Source organism: Myotis davidii, unplaced genomic scaffold, assembly GCF_000327345.1.
Source record: "Myotis davidii unplaced genomic scaffold, ASM32734v1 scaffold743, whole genome shotgun sequence".
Classification (NCBI taxonomy): Eukaryota; Metazoa; Chordata; class Mammalia; order Chiroptera; family Vespertilionidae; genus Myotis; species Myotis davidii.
Genome location: NW_006296221.1, coordinates 1,341,542 through 1,354,337, shown reverse-complemented (window position 1 = coordinate 1,354,337; position 12,796 = coordinate 1,341,542). Strand labels below are relative to the sequence as shown.

General features: G+C 44.0%; 1 protein-coding gene across 2 annotated transcripts in view; it reads right to left on the bottom strand.

Moving 5' to 3' along the window:
* SEL1L3 (SEL1L family member 3) overlaps positions 1–12,796 on the bottom strand; it is an 89,963-nt gene that overhangs the window by 11,692 nt on the left and 65,475 nt on the right. For both annotated transcript variants that reach the window (XM_015568692.1, XM_015568693.1), the window contains exons 16-20: positions 12,447–12,530; positions 4,963–5,053; positions 4,748–4,832; positions 3,642–3,751; positions 266–393 (exon numbers count right to left, since the gene is read on the bottom strand). In XM_015568692.1, the coding sequence (XP_015424178.1) occupies positions 266–393; positions 3,642–3,751; positions 4,748–4,832; positions 4,963–5,053; positions 12,447–12,530 (498 nt within the window). The remainder of the gene's footprint in view (positions 1–265; positions 394–3,641; positions 3,752–4,747; positions 4,833–4,962; positions 5,054–12,446; positions 12,531–12,796) is intronic.

The following is a 12,796-nucleotide window of genomic DNA, read 5'->3' as shown; positions in this document are numbered from 1 at the left end:
GGTCCCCCCCCCCCCACACTCTCATGGAAAACCTTGGTCAGCACCTTAACTTCAGATCACGCTCATTCTGAATCTTAAGCCTCAAAAACTAGAATATGGAAGTATGTTTGGGTCCAGCTGAAGGTTCTCAAATCAAAACAAATCCTGAGCCCTTTCAGAGCAAGAAACGCTACAAAGTAAGAGTCAGGCTAACTTGAACCAGGAAGCCAATAGCATCCACTGGGTCCCTCCAGATTCCACAGAATTAAAGAGGCTCTGAACTCACCTTTCGTATAGTTCCTGGAGGATGGAGATGTTATTCGCATGGAGAGCTGGGTCAATTTCCAAGAAATCCAAAATGTGATGTGGGATTATAGCACCTTCCTCAATGAGCAGGGCCAGGTTAAAAAACCCCTGAAAACAAGCCACAAACCAACCTCATCAGCTTCTCATAATAAAATGCAAACACACACCCTTCATCGGCATGTAAACTTTTACAACCTCTAGATTTTTTTCCCCGAGTCCCCAGAGCCAGATGGCTTTGTCATCTTCATTGATGAACAGTTTCCCTAAATACATGCATCTGAGAAATTTATTTGCAGGAGAACCAGGAGGCTTTCAGAGGATGCTGGGTCCCATCTGCTCAGAAGCCAGCCAACCGGGGACCTGCCCTTTCCTGCTCATTCTTTCAAATCAGAGCTCCTGGGAAAACGCGCTCTTGTGTCACCAGCAGAACCGGAATGCTGAGGCGAAGGCCATGTCCCTCACTTACAAGTATGCCCGGGGTCCCCATCGGCATGTCAGAGACCTAACAAAACGCTGTTGTGGCTGGGGATGCTACTGATGACTGACAGTCTCATGTAGGGAGGCGCTCTGATGCACAGAATAATGGACAGTGTTTGTTTCAGCTTCCCTGGCTTTCCGAGTGTGGAAAACCTCCTCTCATGACTCCTCTTGGCACAGGCCTCCACTGTGGTACATTTCCCCACGCCTTCCTTATTATACACCTTGTTCTTGACCCTCAGAGGCAGGATCTGCCTCATTGGCTGTGCAGGTCCAAGGAAATAACATAGTTAAGAACCTGATGGTAGAGGTCCTTCATCAAGGATAGGAGCTGTTATACTACCTGGAGGGGACACACTGTCCATCATGAGCCGGGCATGCGGCCAGACCAAGAACTAAACAAAAGACGGCCTTACTTAGCATTAGGGCTTTACAAACTTCACCGCCTTGTTGCCCTTCAAAGAATTCGTGGTCATGTTTTAATGACATAGTCTCCTTTTGGCCTTTCCTTTCAGTTGCCACTGACAACAATCTCAATGAAAATCATCATCCACCTGGGTGTATGACCAGGACTCCCACAAGTATCCTATGCAATAACCACGATAAAAATACCAGCAGCTAGCATTTCTGAGTGCTTGCTCTATGCGAGGCATTGTTCTGTTTTATATCTATTCACTTAATCTCATAGCAACAAATTGAGATAGGTACTATTATCCTCCTCATGTCATAGACGAAGCAACGAAGGCACAGAGAGGTTAAGGACTTTGCCCAAGGTCACACAGCTAGAAAGGGGCAGAGCTGGGATTCAAACAGGACCAGACAGGGTCCAGAGTCTCCAGTCTTAAGCTCCATGTTGCCAAATAACCTCTACATAGATGGAAGTGTTAAGTATCTTTATGATGCGCACACACACACACACACACACACACGCGCGCGCGTGCCACAGAAAATATAATAGTTTGCTGCACTTTGAAAGGAAGGTGCTCTTAAAACAACGCATTAAAAGAAAAGAAAAAAAAATTACCTATAAAAATTTAAAGTCTCTGAAGAATGGAAACATAACAAGATTGGAATAAATGGGAAAATAGGCTAGAGGAATATTTATATGCAATGTAATAACTTAAGATTCATTATCTATGAGGCAAATGTATAAAAAAACTATAATTTAAATTTTCAAAGGTGTTAAAACCTCAATAAACACAGGCAAAGAACGAGCATAGAGATTTCACATAAAAATATGAAGAATAAATTATCATACACAAGTATATATAAAAGTGTCCCTCCCCACTAGTAACCAAATAAATGCAATTTAAAACAATAAAGAAGTATCAACTGGAAACTATTCAGTTAGCAAAATTAAGTCATGAAAACATCCAGTGCGGACAAGATTTCAGTTACCCTTCTACTCTTCACCACTGCTTGGTGACATATTAATTGGAAAACCCTTTCAGAAAGTAAATCGGCAATAGACAATTATTAGGTAGCTGTAAAACCATTTAGATTGTTTGACTTAGCAATATTATTCCTCAAAGAAATTATTCTAATGAAAATAAAAGATCAAATTCCAAAGCACAACACCAGAAACCTGTTGCCTGCGAGGGCAACAACTATTCCAACTTCCATTGTGCAAATGACCCTGATTAGCAAATGTAGAAGGAATGAGAGAATAGACTCTTCATTAGCACACACAGTAATCATTGTTGCAAGATGTATGGAAGGATACTAAAATTAGTAAGTACCAATTTGAGGAGAAATAGGATATGTGCATAGTCGCAAACTCTCTCACCAAGATATCTATACATTAGAAAGAGAAAAACGTTAGCTTTACAGGGGAGAAACCCAGCAGAAACCACCTTAACCAAGTCACTCAGATCAACCTCACCAGCAATAAGACATCATGTACACCTCATAGGATAAAGTGAGAAGGACACATCACTTCTATGCTGTCCTTGCACCAAATGCATAATCTGAATCTATTCATGAGAAAACAGAAGCCAGACCCAAATCGAGGGACATTCTACCAAATACTTGACTGATGAATATTCTTCAAAAGTATCAAGGTCATGAAAAACAAAGGAAGAGTGAGGAACTGCTACAGATTTGAAGAACACTAGAGAAATATGACAACTAAATGCTCGGTGGCATCCTGGAATGGAAAAAGGACATTCATGCAAAAACTAGTGAGATGAAAAGAAAGTCTGAAGTGTACTTTATGGAGCAAAACCAAGGTGGAGTTCTTGGTTTGATAACAGTGTTGTGGTCATGAAAGATGTATCCATTAACGGAAGCTGGGCGAAGGGCACACAGCAACTCCCTTGTCCTCTTTCTATACATCTAGAGTTTGTACATCTAAAAAATTCCAAAATAAGTTTAAAATAAGTCACTGAGAGCAAAGTCCTATTGCTGAATTGTTGGCCCAGCGACACAAGCAAACCACTTCCACCTGGACCACACTTCCAGTTTCTCGAGGTTCTACCTGGAGAGTTAGTTTGATGGAATCTGGTAGACAGACTCCCGGCTTTGGAGCCAGAAGACCTGGGTTGAAGCTCTGGCTGCCTCACTGACGACCTGATGGCTTGGCCTTCAGCAATATACCCCCTTGTCAGAGCCTTGATGTCCTCTACTATAGAAAGGGTCTAGTAATCCGCACCCCATGAGGTGGCTGTGAGGACGGTGTGGGAAACACAACAGGCGCTCAGTAAAGGTTCGCCACATGGTCAGTGTCCTCACAGGGCCTTTGGGAGCGACTTGTGAAAATGGGTGGGAAATGACTTTGCCATCTGCGAAGCTTCTACAGACAGAGGGCTGGTGAGAACTCTAGGCTCTGCGATCTCACGAATGGGCACCACCAAGAACTCATTTCTGTTGCTGCTGTTTACCTGCGAGTCCCCATCCAGTGCCGCTTGGGCGTACATCTGCACCGACAGCTCCAGGTCTTGTGACTGGTTTTGGTGGCCATAGTAGTAAAGGTCTCCCATTTTCAAATAGGCTGCGGGGCGAAAAGCACCGATGCATTGGTCGAGGGGTTTTATTTCAGACGGACATCTTAAATGATTGGCCCATTTCCACAATGGAGAGTTTTTCCTATCGGACTCCTACCACAGAACATGTTCAGCGTGTGTGTGTGTGTGTGTGTTTTTTATGTGTCAGTAGAAAAGACACACACACCGTTTTTCTGCTGAGCACCCACATTTCCACATTACCTGCTTTGCTTGGTAGCCCTCGCGCATAGATCTATTTGTGAGAATCGCAGCCCAATCAGCCAAGGACTGGGGGTTGGGGAGCACTTTATTTCCCCTCTGAAATTTTGCTGCCTGGGTTTGATGACTAACGGGTATTTCTTTATTCAAGCCGTATGCTTTATTTTTCCTCCAAGGAAAAAGTTTTGTTTAAGAATGCATGTCTCACTCAGGAAAATAGAATCGACGTCAGGTCATTCAAAAGAGGGATTTCAACACTGGGAAGGGCTGCTCACCAGGGTGCTGGGAGAGCTGAAAAGGCAAATGGCAACCCAAACGTCAGCAATGCAGGAAGCTACTACCATCCCTGTGCTAAGGGTCTGCTGGGACCATGGGAATGCAGCCACTGCCAGAGAACAGCCCAAAGTGGAGAGAGGAGAGAAATACTTGGGCTCCGCCACAGCCTCTCATTGGCTGACACTAGTCAGAAGCCCCACAGCAAAGGAGTCTGGGAACTGCAGTTCCTGGGGGTAGCCCCTTACCATACAGAGCAGAAGAAGGCAGGGAACCCATCACTGGCTCAGACCCTGTCCATAAGAGCTTTCTCTTTTGGACAGCGGGCCGGGAGACATACATTGCATGAGGCTGAGAGCAGATTTCAGTCATGATCTTAACAGCAGAGACTTTGCACTCTCTCCTAATGGTTTAGAAATAACACACTGCACACAAATCCCTTCGATGTTTCCTGTTACTAAGGTTTAAAAGCCTCCACGGCTTCAATTTAGTACCCGTTTTTCTATACATACCAAATGAAGGAGCATCGATTTGAAAAACAGAGAAATTATAGTATCTCCAAACACAGTTAACACCCAAATATCTCTTGGCCAGGTCCTAAGGGAGTGAAGGGGGAGAAAAAGTTAATTCATTAATATTTTGGCCGAGTGACTAATTTTGCCTCCCTAAAATCCCCATCCATCATCCTTAACCTTAGAGCTTCTACTCAGAGAATACATTTACTCACCGGCCTCTCCTCACAGATGTGTGCTAAATTTGTCTGTGACACTTCAATTCCAGTTTCTGCTGCTAAAACATAATACAGCAAAGCTTCGTGCCTAAAAATAGACGATTAATAATAAATTTCATATAGTGGCTCTTACTAATATTCACGGAGAGCTCGATATTCAAACATAAGGGCACAAAATAAGCAGTTTTCTTTTTAAAGCACAAAACCATGAGTTTGTTGGTTTTTTAAAAAAATAAATACTGTTGTCAAAAATACTGCATGCACTGATTTATTTTCTGTCTTAAAGGCTGAACTGGCAGATAAGGTTGGGAGCTAGTTAATGCAACAGCTACCTCTACTGGCCGAATGGCATGCCGAACAGCCTCAGGTCCCTGAATCCTTCCTTGCTTTGAGGAGAGAGTGGTATTAAAACAAAGTCCTGTGAGTCCTCTGTTTTGTGAAAGGCTTTATGGGGCTTAGGATTCTGAACAAGCTTAATTAAAGCTGGGCTTTTGTGGAGCGTTAGACGTGTGGCAAAGGAGATGCAGCTTACAAGAGTGTTGATAGCAATGGCCAGAAACACATACAAATAAATGACAGTTCGACACCACTAGGAACTGAATAATTGTAAAACAAGGAGACCACTCCTTGTCTGTGGAAAGGTTGCCATACGATTCGTAATACCAGTTAAGGGCAGGGGGTCGGGGAAACGGACATATTCCCACAACCACTGCTAGTGGGAGGGCCAATCAATGTGTTGATTGTAGGAAGCCCTAAGAATGCACAGGCCACTTGCCCAACAGTTCTCCCTATGGGGGTTCATTCTAAAAAAACAAATCAGAGACGTGCAAAGATTCTGGGGCAAGAGAGTTTATGGCAGAGCTTTTGCTATGTTAGAAAACTGTAAAAAAATGGTAAGAACTTAAATATCTGAAAATCAGTGACTATTTAACCCATGGCCTGGCCAGCATGGCTCAGTGGTTGAGCATCAACCTATGAACCAGGAGGTCATGGTTTGACTCCAGGTCAGGGCACATGTGCAGATTGCGGGCTCAATCCCCGGTATGGGCTGTGCAGGAGGCAGTCCATCAGTGATTCTCTCTCATCATTAATGTTTCTATCTCTCTCTCCTTCTCCCTTCCTCTCTGAAATCAATAAAAATATATATTTTTTAAAAATTAACCCTTGGTACAGCCACTTTCGGATGAGGCCATGAAAAATGATGTGAAAGAATACATATCCAAAAATGTGGAAAGATGTCTATGCAAAATTATCTGTTCAGTGAAAAAAAGAGGCAGGATAAAAACCAATGCAATTCCATTTTTGGAATAAAACCGAATACACACATGTACACACACACACACATATGCAGATACATATACGCCCAGAAAACTAAACCATAAAAATTATCTACCAAAAAGCTAACAGTGCTTATCTCTAGGTGGTGAGAATGCAAGTCATTTTTATTCTTCACTTTTGACTTATCTGATTTCCTCCATTTTCTTAGTGTCACCCAGTTTATGAATAAAAATTTATTTTAACCATAAAAGTTATTTCAAAAGCATCTTTTTCATATTAAGTAGCTGACACGGAGAACTCTCTCTCGACTGTCACTCCCCCAGGAAGTGGGTTAAGGAAGGGTAGGGGACGGTTCGGTTAGGGGGACTAAGGGAGGCAGATTCTGAGATCACCTTTTCTACATCGTTAGAGCAGCTTTGGCAGACCATCCCTCGGGGACAGAGAGAGGTGACTGGGAGTCAAGTTAGCACAGCAGCTCTTCAATCAGACATGCTGTAGGTCATGGGCCACGTGGCTGCTGAGCGAGCTGATTCTCCATCTCCAAGACACCCAAGGCAGCCGACCAATTAGCCATGACTCATCCTAAAGAGACACGAAGCTGGCTAAGCGGTGTCCCCTGCATAGGCAGGTCAGCTAACAAGCCCACAACTGGAGCCGAAACAACACCTCGAAAAATGCACAGGTGTTTTCTTTTTCTTTTTTATTGATTTCAGAGAGGAAGGGAGGGGGAGAGAGTCAGAGACATCAATGATGAGAATCATTGATCAGATGCCTCCTGCATGCCCCCTACTGGGGACTGAGCCCAAAATCCAGGAATGTGTCCTGAACCGGAATCAAACCCGGGACCCGTCAGTCCCCAGGCTGACCCTTTATCCACTGAGCCAAACCAGCATGGGCTGCACAGGCATTTTCTTACACAGATTACAAAAATCATGTTTGGTGACCAGAATCCTTAAGTCAGGCCCAGCATCAAGTCCCCGTCATTCTGCAGTAAGGTCCTGTTCCAAAGGTCTGACGACCTCAAGTGTCTCCTGAGACACTCGGGCTTGCACCCGTGCCTCGGTTTCCCCAGGGATGAGCGAGGGAACAAGATGGTGTACCCTTGCCAGCCCACACGCTAATACTGAGCCGGCTCCCTCTGCTGCTGTGGCCGCATGGAATGTGACTCATGTTATTAACCTGTAACAAAATGAGTTTTTCTTAGACAGCAGTCGGGTATAGACTATTAGAATTTGCAGTGAGGGTGGGGGGGCACGAGGCCAACACTCCCGTAAGACACAGTCACCATGATAAACTTTACAAAGACAGTCTCTCGTGTGGTGGTGGAGGGACGGGAGAAACAAGTTTTATAGAGAGACGTTCACTGTCCAATTATTGTATAAGCCGGGAGGAAATTTCATAGAACCCTCGTGCATTTCCTTCGAAGAAGCGCTGTGATCCATCAAAAAGAGGCGTCAGGAAACAGCGAGGTCAACAGAAGTGCTGGGCAGAAATCCACCTCTGTCTTCCATCTTGCAGAAGCAATCAGCAGAGGCCGGCGCACCCTGACTCCACTGTCATCTATTCTCATATACCGAGGAGTGAGCTGTAGGTGAGGGTCAGCACACGGGAGACCAGATTTCCTCAGCTTACTCAGACTTCCGAGACACACCAGCTCTGCAGAAACCCTGTCCACATTCACTCTCCCTCCAGGCATTGGGCTCTTGCTTGTGTTTCAACAGAAACTGCCTGAAAGCATTGATTACAGATACTTCTATACTCATATTGTTGGAATAAGCATGCCCTCGGCATTTGCTATGTGCAGAAAGCCCCCAAACAAGCCACAAGACCGTACTGCCCTTCCAGAAACTTCCTCAAGGTTTAGGAAGCCAGCCAGAGCTTCGAGTTTGATTTCCAACGCACTCAAGTGAAACCGTCTCCCAGACAGTCATTGTAATGGGGAGGTGGGTTGGATGCAGAGAGGAGGACGTTTAGAGTAAAGAACGAGGCTGGGGCACATCTGCTACCCTCCCGCTTCAAAGCCAGCGTCTACATTTATAGAACTTTCCTAATGATGCTTCGTAACCACTCCTTGGGCTGCTGGCTGTGAACAGCGAATCGGACGACCTCTGAGCAGCTTCTCAAACAATTACATTATTTTCCCTGTGCTCCTTGCTAATGATGCCTGAAGCAGCTCCAACTGGAAGGGAGAAAAACAATCCTGGGGTCTCAGTGGATTTCAGGGCCCCTGCTCTATTGCTGAAAGGTGAGTCTCTCTTTTAAAAAAATAACATATTTTTATTGATTTCAGAGAGAAAGGGAGAGGGAGAGACAGATAGAAACATCAATGATGAGAGAGAATCATTGATCGGCTGCCTCCTGCACGCTCCCCACTGGGGATCGAGACCACAACCCGGGCATGTGCCCTTGACCAGAATCGAACCAGGGACCCTCAGTGAGGCTTATACTCTATCCACTGAGCCAAACCAGCCAGGGCAACAGGTGAGTCTCTGGACTGGAACCTAGCATGCCTACTTGTCTTGCCTCAAGCCCACCATAATCGCGTTAAGTATTGGGGGTGTATTTAAGACAAAGGACAATAAGATACATAGTCCACAGAAAAAACACACGCAGAGGTAAGGCAGAGAGAAACGAAACATGACAGCTGGCCTCTCCTTTGCTGATTCCTCCTGGTGTCCAAGGACAGCCTCAGGCACGACAACATTATCTTCTGTATTATGCCTATACAGCAAAAAGCCCTTTTCTCCGACCCCCTCCTCTTTTAAGCTATCCCATAGAAATCTTGGAGCAACACAGAAAAGCACAAGATCATTAGACCTACATGAGTAATCTGAAATAACTCCAGAATCAATTCACTCACAGGAAACGTAAGAAGGGGATGGACTCAGGACAGTGATGGATGGTTTAGTTCTGTGATGGCGAAATAGATGGTACCAGAAAAGGCCATGCTGTGGGGAGGTCATGCTCTTATATTTCCTATTTAGCCCGCAGGGCAAGTTTGGGGACTCAGAGAGATGAAAGCACTCTTTGTCAAATAGATTTTGACAAAAATTTCCCACTGTCATGGGTAGTAGATGTTTCTTCCTGTAGCTATGAAAAGGCCTCAAATTCAGATGGAGATTTATCTTTTGTAATATTTTAGTACCAGCATCAAGATTGGCAAGGATATTGACGATCAGCAGGAGGGTCTATTGATAAAATTATTTTAGAAAACAAATAGCATTATTTTGTGACCCTACTCCTAAGTTTATATTCTAGAAAAACTCTTCCTATATGGGTCAGGAGATATATAAAACATGTTCATGGCTGCATTGTTCTTAAAACAAAAAAAATGGAAACAACCCAAATACGTGTTAATAGGAGAATTGGTAAGTAAATTGTGGTATATGATAGCAGCGAAAAGGAACGGCCTACAGGGACATGCATCCAAATATATGAATCTCAGAAACATAATGTTAAGTGACAAGGAGCAGTTAAAGATTCATGTATAATAATATTCTAATGACAGAAAGCTCAGAATCAAGTCAAACTAAATCTATTGCTTAGGAATATACCCATGTTGAGCAAAAAAAACTATAAAGAGAGCAAGATTCAGGATGATGGTTCCTTCTGGGTACCAGGGCTGGGGGTGGGTTTAATCTGAGAAGGACATGCAATGCAGGAACTTAAAGAGTTCATTTCCTGAAGTAGGTGGGAGGTTTACAGGTGCTCGTTTTATTGTTGGAACTTACATATACATCACACATTATTTTGTATGTATCAACTCAGATCACAAAAGAAAAACAACTCAACTGGCTCATGCCACTTCCCCAACTCCAATGATCAGTGCCTTTCACCAGAACTCTTTCTGAATCTTCCTTCGCTTCACCGTTATTTACAGCTGTTTGGTGAAGCATCTCACAGCCCAGCTCTGTCACATCACGACCTTCTCTCCAAACCATCAATGCTCCCTGCTGCTCCACAAATTAAGTAGAAAGTACATAACCTTCCATTCAAACTTTCACAAAGTAGCACCTCTTTGGTCTCATTGTGTATCACTCCCTGTACAAATCTTACCCTCAGGGCAAACTGGGTGGCTTAAAGTTTTCTAGAGACTCCCAGAATTTTCCTATCTCTTTGCTTTTGTTCCTGTGATTCCCTTCACAAGAAATGCTGTTCCCTGCAGGGCTCCGTGGACATGCGACCATCCTTCAAGGCCTCCATTATAAAGGTTGGCCTAAGTCCCCCAAACCAGGTAGCATCTCTTCCTCCTCAGAATCCCCAGTGTTCTTCAGATACAGTTCATGGCGCTTAAGTTATGTTTGTTCTACTTGCCTTAGTTCATTCACTCAATAGTTTCTGAGCACTTCACAGGTGCCACTAGTTGCTGGGCACTGGGATACAAGTCAGAGGGCAATCAAAGTAAAGGGCAATCATGATCCATGGAAGGACCCAAGCGAGTAAGAAGTTGGTAAGACTCCGGGGCATGTGCAAAGGCCCAGATGTCAGACAGAACAACGGCCATGCGAGAAACTGCAGGTAGTTCAGCATGAGGAAGGGTTGAGGCAGCAAAGTACCCCAAGCCCTTCTTGGTAACATCCCTGAAGCTCATGGTAAGGTGCCCCGCAGGCAAGTGGACTCAGTCAAGTTTGATGAACTGAATGCAAACACACAGATAGTGTAGAGCACACTTAATTCCCCCCATCCCCTCCATCAGGAAAAAAAAAAAATCAATCTCTGTGGCTGAACAGTCTAAGAAAGACAGCAGGTCACACAAATCTTAATTCTTCTTGACTTTCACTGAAAATTTTTAAATGTTAAAGGGATGCTAAATTCAAAAATAGGCAAAAAAAGAAAAAAAAGAAAGAAAAAAAAGCCTAGCTACTGACCTATCCTCTCTTTATGGGAAAGGTGGCAGACATTTTGGGGTGTGTGTGTGTGTGTGTGTGTGTGTGTTGTGGGGGACAGACGTGCTTTTCCTTTGGGAATGCCCCACATATAAACACTTTGTTATTTCAGTGCTTAGTTCCCCTAAGAAGCTTGTGAGGAGCAAGGGTGGGAAGTTTAGAGGGTGATTGTAGAGAAGGAGCTAAAGTCAAATTTGGGAGTTTTGCAAAATGAAGACTGTAAGACATATCAATTAGAAAATAATAACTTCATAAAAACTTCTTTCCTACTGTGCAAAGTGAGGCCACATATAATAAACTTTCACGGGAGTTCATAATAAACATTGCTATTTGGTGCTTTTTTCCATTGGGTTCATTTCCCCTGCATTATCTAATTTAAGATTCTCCATTACCGAGATGCTATCTTTTGATTACGTGGGCACCCATGGACCAAGGGAGAAAATAGTGTTCTTTTGGACTCATATTTAAATTTTTAATTAAGGTTCGGATCAGAGAATGATCGATGGTAAGTCTGGTCTAATGTCTCTGAGGCAGTGTTCCGAAGGGATATGTGCTGATTTGCATAGCCTTTTCAGTTATTACTGAAATACCCAGATCATTTAGGCAATAAACCAGCCAAGAAAATGTAGCCCGAGGGAAAAGTAAGACGGAGCGCTAGAACTGACAGGGGGAAAAAGATGAAGTCAGGTAGCATTTGGAGAGGTGTGCCCTTCTTTGTGAAATCAAGTAAAAGCAAATGGGGGGAATTCGCAGTCCTCCTGTGCGGTGCCATGGGGGTTCTTCATCTGCTACCTCTAATGTCACAGCCAAAAGGGGAGCCTATGTGGCTGTGACATTAGAGGTCTTGTGAGTGACTTCCTGCAACCCCAGGCTCCTGGCCACGGAAGATGCACTACAAGCTATGGAAGGATGTAGCCTGAGCCCCAATTCTCGGCTTCCCACAAACAAGGTGGGAATCCCGGACCTCCTGTGACCTGCCAGCGAGAAGCAGAGGGTCAGCCAAGATGCCCCGCGCTGTGTTTAGATTCTAAAACCAAGAGAAACAAGCTCGAGGGGAAGAAGTCAACACATTCATGTGTCTTTCAACTTGATGAATGTGCATGCTCCCCCTAGAGAACTAATTTTTGTGTATAATTAAACATGGAAATGCTATGTTTTCCAATCAACAGCCAATCAGTCTGTGATACTCCGAATAGGATTACTGAGAGGCCGTGATTTCCCTGCAAATTGTTTTTTTTGGTTGCATTTTAAGCTCCATCTCATAGATTGAAAGGTAAGGGCCGAGGAAGTTCACGGTCACGTGGGTCCCAAGCTTACCACGAGCCCTCCAGGTAGGCGTTGAGGCCTTTCCGAATGACGTGGCCCAGGTAGCCGTTTTTCTCAGCAATGTGCTTTGCCCACCTGAAAAGGAAAGGAAAGAGAAAAATATCCAAACTGTGGCAAATTAAGTAATTGCTTCTTTCTTTGTATGATCACAATAAATCCCACTTGGGGAATATTTTGCTTTTTAGAGCAAAATATTTTTTACAGAGCAACAAACCAGAACTGAATGTTAAGAAGGTAAAGAGAGAAACATTTTTGAGAGCTTTGCAACCAGGGCCCTTTCTTAGCAATGCTGAGGCATTGTGGTTTATGGAAATATAGACAAGAAAGGTTCCTAATGAACA